General features: G+C 28.5%; 1 protein-coding gene across 1 annotated transcript; it reads right to left on the minus strand.

Annotated features, from left to right (window-relative positions):
• Positions 1-607: 607 nt before the first annotated feature.
• On the minus strand, positions 608-2,600 carry ARR9 (response regulator 9). The gene is made up of 5 exons (XM_028059998.2): positions 2,191-2,600; positions 1,983-2,092; positions 1,780-1,857; positions 1,282-1,352; positions 608-1,190 (listed from the first exon to the last, which is right to left on the minus strand). Exons 1-5 carry the CDS (start codon positions 2,294-2,296, stop codon positions 842-844), a joined length of 714 nt encoding a protein of 237 aa, XP_027915799.1. The 5' UTR covers positions 2,297-2,600; the 3' UTR covers positions 608-841.
• Positions 2,601-10,702: the final 8,102 nt, after the last annotated feature.

Raw genomic sequence — 10,702 nt, forward strand, 5'->3', positions numbered from 1 at the left:
CCATATTCATATTTTTAAGTTTGAGTGTATAATCAAATATATTATTATTTCATTTCAAAAATATATTTACATTTATTTTATAATTTAAATGTAATATTTATTATTAAAAACTGCTGTTAGATAGTTGTTTGAAAAAATAAAAAATGATTACAAAATATTTTTGAAAAGACAAAATTTGATAAACAGAATTTTCCCACGATTAAATTTAAAATCTTGAAGTAAGCCTGAAATCAACAGTGACCAAAATATCAGTAACAACAACCTTTCGTTTATCATAAACTATTTTCGTTGTTACCTGAGTGGAGTTTTGTAGATAAAGTTGATGTTTTTTTTCTACAGTGTATTAACTTAGTTAACTAATACTTTTCATTCATACCATTTGCATATACACTACACAGACTTGTGCCACGGATTACAATTTGGTAAAGAAATGCAACATTGTAGCACAAAGAAAACTTTTTCTGTTCATACATTTGTCTCTTGCTTTATCAGAATCAGTTGTCTTTGTGGGTTTGTTAAGAGATTCAAATCAAAGAATAATTCAAGTATGTTGGTTGTTACCAGGGAAGTAATCATAATCCATTCAGACTTGAAGTTTGGTATCCTATTTCTTACTCAATTCAATAATTTTTTTTTTCATTTTCATTAATATCGGTGAAGCAAAATTGGAAGGAAATATTTCCAGGAATATGTGTACAGGAAACAACTCTACTAGGGTTCTATAGAGCCTATATTAACCACGAGTGAAGTTAATTTTTTTAAAAAGAAAAAAAAGTTATATGGGAATTACATTTTGAAATGGAAGAAAAGTATTTGGCAGTGATTTTTTCTCTTTTTTTTATCATACCACAGTGGCTATGCCACTGTATCTTGGTCTTGTTCTGTCAGTCTCAGGTGAAAGCCCCTGTTCCATGGTCTTCCTCTTGTTATTGTTGGGTTGTTGTAGTGATTGTTGCTGTTGTTCTATAGTTGGTTGTGGATGTGACTCTGACTCTGGCTGAGGATCTTGGGGTTTTGGTGCTTCTTGTTGCTGATCTTGTTGCTGTAGAACTTCTGAGTTTTCAATCTCTTGTGCTGTTCCTTGCCTTTCATCTTTCAACTTAGTTTTCTTCATGTGGGGTTTAAGCTTGTTCAAATCTGACAGCCTCACAGGCTTCAAGAAAAATTCTTCTGCTCCTTCCTCCAAGCATCTACTTGTGTCAGTTTCAGATATTTCATCAGAACTTCACTTCAAAAATATATGTTCATAGGAAAAAAAAATGAAATATTTCATCTTCTCACCTGCTGATCCTTGAAGGCACATTCTCAGATGACATAATCACCACTGGTATGTTTCTCAAAGATGAAGATTCCTGAAATATCAGAGAGAAATTTTTGAGTCTGTTGGTTCCAGGTGGAATAAGCGAAGGAAACACAGTTTTCACAGATTCTCTTTCACTAAAATCAAATACAAAGTAGGAGCTTTAGGAAAAGAAAAATCTTCGGATCAGATATTGAACCTGATTTGTTTTGGGTGGAAAACTGAAAAGCTGATGGCAGAATTATTCCAGGAGATTATGCTTGATATTTTTATTTTTTTTTTGCGGTGTAAAATGAAACTAGTTCAACTTGACAACTTTAACCAACGACATCAAATCGGAATGAATGCACACTTTCAAAATGGAAAGTCCTTTGCAAAAAGGAAAAAAAAAAATCATGGCCACAAAAACTGAGAAGAAAAGTGGGGAATATAATGGATAAAAGAGGAATAGAAACCAGAGCAAGAGCAAACAAACATACCTTGATTTTCTTAAGCAAGTCATAGCCTGTCATGCCAGGCATACAGTAATCTGTTATCACAAGATTCACCTCCACCTCCTACACACATAAAATTCCAAAACAATTTCAGAGACCGATCTATGGCTAAAATAATTCAAGTTGATTAAATTAAAATTAAAATTAAAATTAAAACATTCTAACCAAAAAAGAAAATAACAACATACCTGATGGCGGTTGTAGTTGGGAGAAACAGATGGCGTACTTGGGTTGGTGTTTTGATTTTCACGCAACCCCAGAAACTCCAAAGCCTTGCTACCAGAATCAACTGTAGTAACTGCCATTGAGAAAAAAAGGGTGGTTCTTATGAGACAACATGGGAAACAAGAGCCGAGGAAAAAAATATGAATTTTGCCATGGCCTGAAAGAAAGCACCTTGGTAGGAAGAGGTTCTGAGGAGCCTCTCGATGAGTTTCCTGTCTATGATGCTGTCATCAACGGCCAACACATGAAACTGCGACTCTGCTGCGGCCATCCCCATTGGAGGAAAGTGGGTTGAAGACGGTGGGGTGAGGAAGAAGCCAAAAGAATAAAAAAGGGTGGTTGAAAGAATGGTTTTTGCTTGTGTTATGGGAGGAAGATGAGAAAGGAAGAAGATGGGGATGGAGAGGAATAGGTTTGTATTGAAATAAGACCCACCAAAATCCCCATCCCAGAAAGCAAGATCCGACCAGATTTCATCCGAAATCTTGGAAATTTTCCAAGTTGATCTTGAATTACCGAGGAAGCAATGGGAAATTATAAGATAAAGAGTAGGAAGAAACAATGAAGGAATAAAAAAAAGAAATAAATCTTAGTGAATATTTTTGGGTTGTTGAGGGTTGAGACATGGGGTGAGTGAGGTTTATTTATATATATGTATTATAGAAGGAAGAGAGAGAGAAAGAGGAAATGGTGGTGAAAGTAGAAAGTAGGATGAAGGCAAAAGAGGAAAGAGAAGTAGAGAGAGAGAAAGGTGTGTTGGTGGGAGCCACAAAAATCCCTTGAAGAGATACAGTGAGGTCAGCAATGGTGCCTTTTATTTTCCCCTGGGTGTGAAATCATGTGGCGCTTACCATATCTTGGGCAGGTGGGGGAGACTGGTGCCAAAGAGAGGCCAATTTCTTTTGATTCCCTTTTAAGATTTGCTTCCCATGCCCATGCCCATCCCCATCCCCATCCCATTCATGCATCCTACCCCATGCACATCCATCATAACCATCCTCATCCACTCATATTTTCTTTTCTACAAATATCAAAACCTTAATCTCTATTTAATTAATTAATTCCTAATTTATTTATTTACATGCGTTTCAACGCATGCAATAGGATAAATATGTCTCTTAATGTCCTTCAACAAACATACTTTCTAAACACTCTTCTAATCTACTAAAAAGACAAACATATAAAAACGTGAACGCCGATTCCATTATAATATAATATTCCCACTCTCAAAAATATTCACATATTACTTTCCTTCCTTTCTTTCAGTTATATCGAAAATCCACATTTTTCTGTGTTTAAATAGATATTCCACCATTTCTTCAAACATTCATGATGAGAATTGAAAACGCGGAATGAGAAATTATGTAAAAGTTGTATTGACTATCTAGAAGTGAAAAAAAAAAAAAAAAACTATTTCGTTTGTGACATGATTAGATTAGATTCAATTAAACATTGTTATAAGTCTAGTTTAAGTTTAACTCAATTCTACAAAATTGACTTGTAAAGTAAGGATTGTATTCTCTTATATATTGTAAATTGGCTTTATTTCTAGCTGACGTGGGACTTCCAACATACCCCATCATGCCGAGGTATATTCATTTCAAGCATGAGACTAGAAATTGGTAGGTAATTCATTAACGGTCCGATAGCGGGTGGAACAAAATGTTCAAAAAATCTTATTAGGATAGACTCTAATATGGTTTTAATATCATGTTAGAAGTGGACTTTAAGTCTAACTCAACTCCAAAAATTGGCTTGTAAGGAGGGGAGGTTTGCACTCCATCTATATACTATGAAATTGTCTTATCTCTAGTCGACATAGAACATAATATCCAAGAAATCTCACTAGGATAGGTTTTTTTTTTTTTAAACAATGACTCTGATATTATAATAAAAGTAAAGTTTAAGCCTAACTCAATCCCACAAAACCGTAAGGTAAGGATTGTATCCACCTATGTATTATAAATTAACTTTATTTCTAAGTAACATAAAACTTACAACATATAATATTGTGTTTTTTTTTCATGGTATGAGATAGATGGCATTGAAGGTAGAAAAAACGGGGCACATGCAAGAAAACGATAAAGTGAAAAGGCACTAACTAGTGGGCCAATTCACCTAAATCTTCTAATGTCTTCTCCCTCTTTTCTCCCCTTCATCATGGCCACGCTTCACGACCAAGACCAAGACTATGAATGAATACATGTATGAATGAATGAAAATTTGTTTTTCTTTTACCCATTTTTTCAACTCCATAGTCAAATGTTCATACCAATTTATAAAGATTTTTACATGGAAGAATGGTGGAATGTTCATCATTCATCATCATCCATGCTATTGTTACTTTGTTGAAAGATCCAAGAAAGTTAGATGCATATTAGGGACGGAAATGATTTACCCACAAGAATATAAATTTGTCGCAAATCAGCTACGTGGAAAACATAAATCTTTATTCACTACATCGATCAAGAATATTCTAAAAAAAGAACCAAGATTGACTTTATCTTTTTATTTTTCTTGTCACCATCTTATAGGTATTTTCCCTTAGAGATAATATATTCAACTTTCATCCATTTATCTCGTGATGAACTTGTTTATTTTCTTAGTGCTCTTATTTTTCATGTATATCAAACTCAAATCTAATTATAAGATGTTGTTTAAAGCAAATCAGACATGTATCACCTAAACTCATCCTTTTTATTTATGAATTGTCTTATCACATAACTAAATCTTATCCACAAGCTTTTTTTTTTATATCAATTTAGTCTAAGCATATATAGATTAATTTGATTCTTTTTTCATATTGTTTAGTCTGGTATTTAAATTCTCAAATTTCATATTTGACGAAATCAACCCAAACTAGATACGTTTCACAAGTGGCATGTGTGGTGAAATCATGATAATCACTGCATGTCGTCATATTTAGTCCTCAATTCAAAATGTCATGTGAAAACGTACAAGAAAATAAGAATAAAAAACTCATTGTTTCTTTAATTGTTTATCGATTTATGGCCTAAACAATTCACTGGCGGTGATCATTTTTATAATTAAATTGTGATTATTTGAGTTTTTTGGAGTTTATTCTCTACTTGTTTATTTGAGTTTTAATTTAAATTATGATTCCAGCATTTTTAAACAATATATTACATGTGGTAAAACTTTAAAGATTAATCATGTCTAAGTATAAATTAATGTTATATTTTATTATTTCTCATATTTCATAAACCATTATCGTTTGTCTATTATTATGACAATTTCTTGATGACATCTAATCATTTTGCTTTTTTTTTTTTTTAACTTGGCCTTCTATTTATTTTTTTTAATTTAAACCATGATTGTACTTAATATGACATAATTGAAACTAAAACCATACTTCGTAAATAATTGTATTATTCAAGCTCAATTTAAAAATCTCATAATTTGAATGCAAAGATATTACTACTTTTACCTTGAGAGTTTTTCTTTTATTTTGATGATATCATTACTTGACTATAATACATACTTTTAACTCACCTAGTATCCATGACCGAATATTTCGAACATTAAATTCACAATAAAAATTGAACATCGCGATAATTACGAAAAATCTTAATATTTATTTCATAATTTAAACACATCTAACTCAATTGTATAAAACACGATTCCAAGTTGTATATTTTGTTTTGGTTATGATTAATTAAGACAATAGATTAAACCTCATAAGTAAATAAATATTTTAATATGTTTAAATAATCATATCATTTTTCATTTTTCGAAAACAAAAATATAACAAGTAAAACTTTTTTTTTTCACATATCCTCCTTCAAACACAATTATACTTAAGACAGAGTGAAATATTGATAGTAATTAAATCGTTGTCTTAATTAAGAATGATTGATTTAGGACGTTAGGAAGAGTAATCCTTTGACTAAAGACAGTGTTATTGATAATTAAGTTTTGATTATTAAGAATTAATGATGAGTTATAGACAATGAAGACTAAAGGTCAACGGTTATAAAAGGTATTATTATTATTATTATTATTATTAGGTTAAACGTAGGCATACGCAAGCTTAGATCAGCAAAACCCTAGTGAGAAAAAGAGGAGAAAAGAGGGGTCCTCCTTTCCCTTGAAGGCAGAGGCATATAAGCATCTTCACATGCACACTTCCATGGAATGGGGGACCAAAACTTTTAGGTTTTCCTCAGCATTTGCTGCCATTGATGTTCAAAAAGCATCAACATACATTCATTAAAGTCATCGAAACCACTTGATGGATGATTTATGAACAGTGTTTTTTGTTACACTAATTAATGGGAAGATTTAGTGCAGGAGACCGAATCCTATATCATTATTGATATTGAAAGCAATAGTATATATATGGTACTGGATTTAGAATCCTATATTTAGTTCCACATTTTTCTTTCCTCATCCTTCACTTCACCTTCACCAACCCTATTCAATCTTTTCGTGTGAAATATATATGATGCTGTATTTGCTATGGTGAAAACCTAAAACTTCATAATTTAATGCTAATGTACGTAGGAAAATATATAGTAATTGAATTTAAGATTAGTTAGTAATTTAATTTCTAATTTGTTGATTTGATTTTTTTTTTTTGAATTCAATTAGTTTATTAAAAAAAATTCAGAATGAAACAACATAATAAATTAAATTATTAATTAAGCCTGAAATCTATTTACATCTTCTCTAATAGTTTGTTTGTTTGTGCTGATTTAGTACACATATAGATTTAAAAGCGCAGATTTGCAAAGATGAAGGTCGTTTATTTGTAAGGATTTGTAAGCGAGTGAAGGAAATGATATGCAGAATCACAATCTCACCAAAATAAAAGGATTTGTATAGACAAATTGATGTTTTACCATAATGTCCTATCTCATGCCACGTTCTCGGTTATCTTTACATATATTCATCTCATGTGATTAAATAATAGTAATAATATAATATAATAATAATGTTAAATAATAAAAAATAATAATATTTAATAATAGTAATAATAATATTAAATAAAAATAATATGTTAATTTTAATTATGAGGGTAAAATAGTAATTTTATATTTTAATCCATTAAAATATTTTTTATTTATTTATCATATCATTCACAAACTTTCATAAACTTCATCCTTAAATTCACTCACTTTACTCTCAAATCTCTTAAAAGAAACAACTAAATTTCATTCACTCAAATTCATCCAAATCCACTCAAATACATTTATTCACTCTCCCTCTAATTCATTTTCTCAAAAGAACACACCCTAAGTCTGTTACAAATTTAAAAGAGTAGTTACAATTTTGATCCCTTTAATTTTTAATCTATGAATTTTAAATTTGCTTATATTTTGGAGTCGTTAAATATATGTTTTATTTATTTTATTGCACTTTAAATCTAAAATATTCAATAATCCTTCCAATTTTATTTTTTTTTGAAATATTGTATAGAATAAGGAACATCTAGATATTTAGGGGAACTTTGTAAGATTAGTTAGTAATTTAGTTTCTAATTTGTTGATTTGATTTTTTTTATTTTTGAATTCAATTAGTTTATTAAAAAAAATCAAAATGGAACAAAATAATAAATTAAATTATTAATTAAGCCTGAAATCTATTTACATCCTCTCTAGTAGTTTGTTCGTTTCTATAAATTTAGTACGTATAAGAATGTAGATTTGCATAGATGAATGTCGTTTATCTGTAAAGATTTGTAAGCGAGTGGGGGAGATGATATGCGGGATCACAATCTCACCAAAATAAAAGAATTTGTAGAGACGAATTGATATTTTACCATAATGTTCTATCTCACACCATGTTCTCGGTTATCTTTACATATATTTATCTGATGTGATTAAATAATAGTAATAATATAATATAATAATAATGTTAAATAATAAAAAATAATAATATTTAATAATAGTAATAATAATATTAAATAAAAATAATATATTAATTTTAACTGTGAGGGTAAAATAGTAATTTTATATTTTAATCCATTAAAATATTTTTTATTTATTTATCATATCATTCACAAACTTTCATAAACTTCATCCTTAAATTTCTTAAAAGAAACAACTCAATTTCATTTACTCAAATTCATCCAAATCCACTCAAATACATTCATTCATTCTCCCTCAAATTTATACTCCCAAACGAGCACACCCTAAGTCTTGTTACAAATTTAAAAGAGTAGTTACAATTTTGATCCCCTTTAATTTTTAATCTATGAATTTTAAATTTGCTTCTATTTTGGAGTCGTTAAATATATGTTTTATTTATTTTATTGCACTTTAAATCTAAAATATTCAATAATCCTACCAATTTTATTTTTTTTGAAATATTGTATAGAATAAGGAACATCTAGATATTTAGGGGAACTTTGTAAGAGAATTTCCTGTGGCAATAACATTAGATTTTTGTGCTTATTATGAAATATTAAAAAAAAATTACCTGTAAGAATTTAGTTTCAGGAATATATTGTTTTCATATTTTTCACAAAGTTTGTTTATAAAATAATATCATTGTTGTAGGAGTAATTAAGTTATTCTTTCTAATTAATAAAAAAATGTACCACTACAGATTTTTTTTTTCAGTTAATTTTAGTTGACACCATATCTAACTACAAGTTGCATTTTCTAATTTTGGGCATGATGGAACAAGTCTTAGGTCAAATGTTTGCCATAACCTTGACAATAAGGTATTTCTAGAAAGTTTCAAATCTTACTGTTTGATTTAAGAGAAAATTAAACAACACAAGTTGTATAATTCTTTTGTCACTTGATTGCGAATAGAAAAATAGGGAGAGAGGTAAAATAATATGATGAAACACACATAATTTTTCCTCTCTTCTCACCATGACAGAAAGGAGAAGATGTTTGAAATGATAAATCTATGAATATATTTTACTTACTTACTATTAATTATATTAAAATGGTCATTTAACACATACATTTATTTTTTTCTTACTATTATTTGAAATAATCGAATAATCATTCAGAATATTTTTTTATCTGTTTTTTATATATACATACAAACAATAACATATTTAGTTTTTTTTTTTTAAGTAAACAGTCATATTAGTCTAATTTTTTAAAAACCTTTTATACTAATTTTTGAATAAAAAAAGTGTCAAATATCACGGTCAAACACTTCTTCTACATATTTTTTTCATTTTTCATAATTTATACATATATGAGAAAAGTCTTCGTCTTGCTTTAAGTAACTAAAATTTGAGAATTTTAAAATATATTGCCGGAATTTGTTAATTTTAAAAATTAAAGATAAATATCAATTGTAGAAAAAACGAGACACTAAAAATACTATAAGCTCTTCTAATATTTATGTAGTTTAAATCTATATATAGTGTGAATGAACTTGGTATAAAATTAAAATGTAAAAAATTTACGAATTTTTTTATCTCCTAGTTAAAAATTAATTTCATCTGCGATATGGTAATTAATTTGACATAAATGAATTTAGATATCGAGAATCTAACATAAATTAAATACTTTATAAAAAACAATTTAATCAATTTAACTATAAGATTAAAAACATTAAATGAACCATAAATTCAAGATTTAGTTAGAAAATTAAGATATCCTTTTGTTATATTCAACGCAATTATATGGTTGATTTTGGTAAGGCCATGCATGAAACTACAGCTTAAGATATTGTCTATAGATAGGAATGAAGACTATTTGTTAATCTTAGGAAGAAATTACTGATTTGAGATAAGCAAACATAAACATGTGCATTTACCAAATTTAAACCTCTAAGATAAAATAAAATAATAGGTTATGATTGTATTGAAAATGTGAATATATGTATGAATGGATGAAGATTTTGAAAAGAAAGGCAGAGAAAATTAACAACACATATTGCAAAGATCATTTATGGTCCCCTCTCCCACTTTCTTCCCTATTGTAAGGCTTTTTATTGCCTCATGGACCCTTTTTTAATTCAATTATATCTTCCTCCCTTAAGTGCCCAATCTTATCATTTATTCTTCAAATTTGGTTAACCTAACTTATTCATTGCTGTCCAAGATTAACACTATTATCAACTTTATTTAATAATCGGTTGGATTTTTGTAGATATATTTTTCAAGATTATCACTCGCTATAAATAATTAAGGGTTAAATATGTTTTTGGTTTTTCACTTTTACTGAATTTTGGAAATTTTGGACCAATTTAGTACTTCATCTTTCGAAATATGTGAATTTAGTCCTTTTAATTAAATTTTGTTAAGTTTATTTGACATTTCAAACATGTTTCATAGTAGTATTTGACTTAACATTAAAGCAAAAATGTGTCAAACAGTATAAACAACTCAAATACACTCCTAAAATGTGTATGAAACATCAAATAAACCTAACAAAATTTAATTAAAATGACTAAATCCACTTGTTTTGAAAAATGAAGGACTAAATTGGTCCAAATTTTTAAAATGAACTAATTTCAAAATTCACTAAAAGTGAAGAGACCAGAAACATACTCAATCTAATAATTAATGTTTTTCCGTTGAGAAGAAGGTGTACAATGCAAAAAACTAAACTTAATAAATGGAATCCAAATCATATGGAATAGATAATTAGTATTTGAATCATGAGATGAGATGTATCAGTTTCTATATGATATTAAAAATTAAATTTTAAGTCTAATTTAATTTTATAAAATTAATTCATAAAATAAA

This window comes from Vigna unguiculata, chromosome 1 (genome assembly GCF_037176805.1).
Source record: "Vigna unguiculata cultivar grain cowpea cultivar isolate G323 ecotype 2 chromosome 1, ASM3717680v1, whole genome shotgun sequence".
Taxonomy (NCBI): domain Eukaryota; kingdom Viridiplantae; phylum Streptophyta; class Magnoliopsida; order Fabales; family Fabaceae; genus Vigna; species Vigna unguiculata.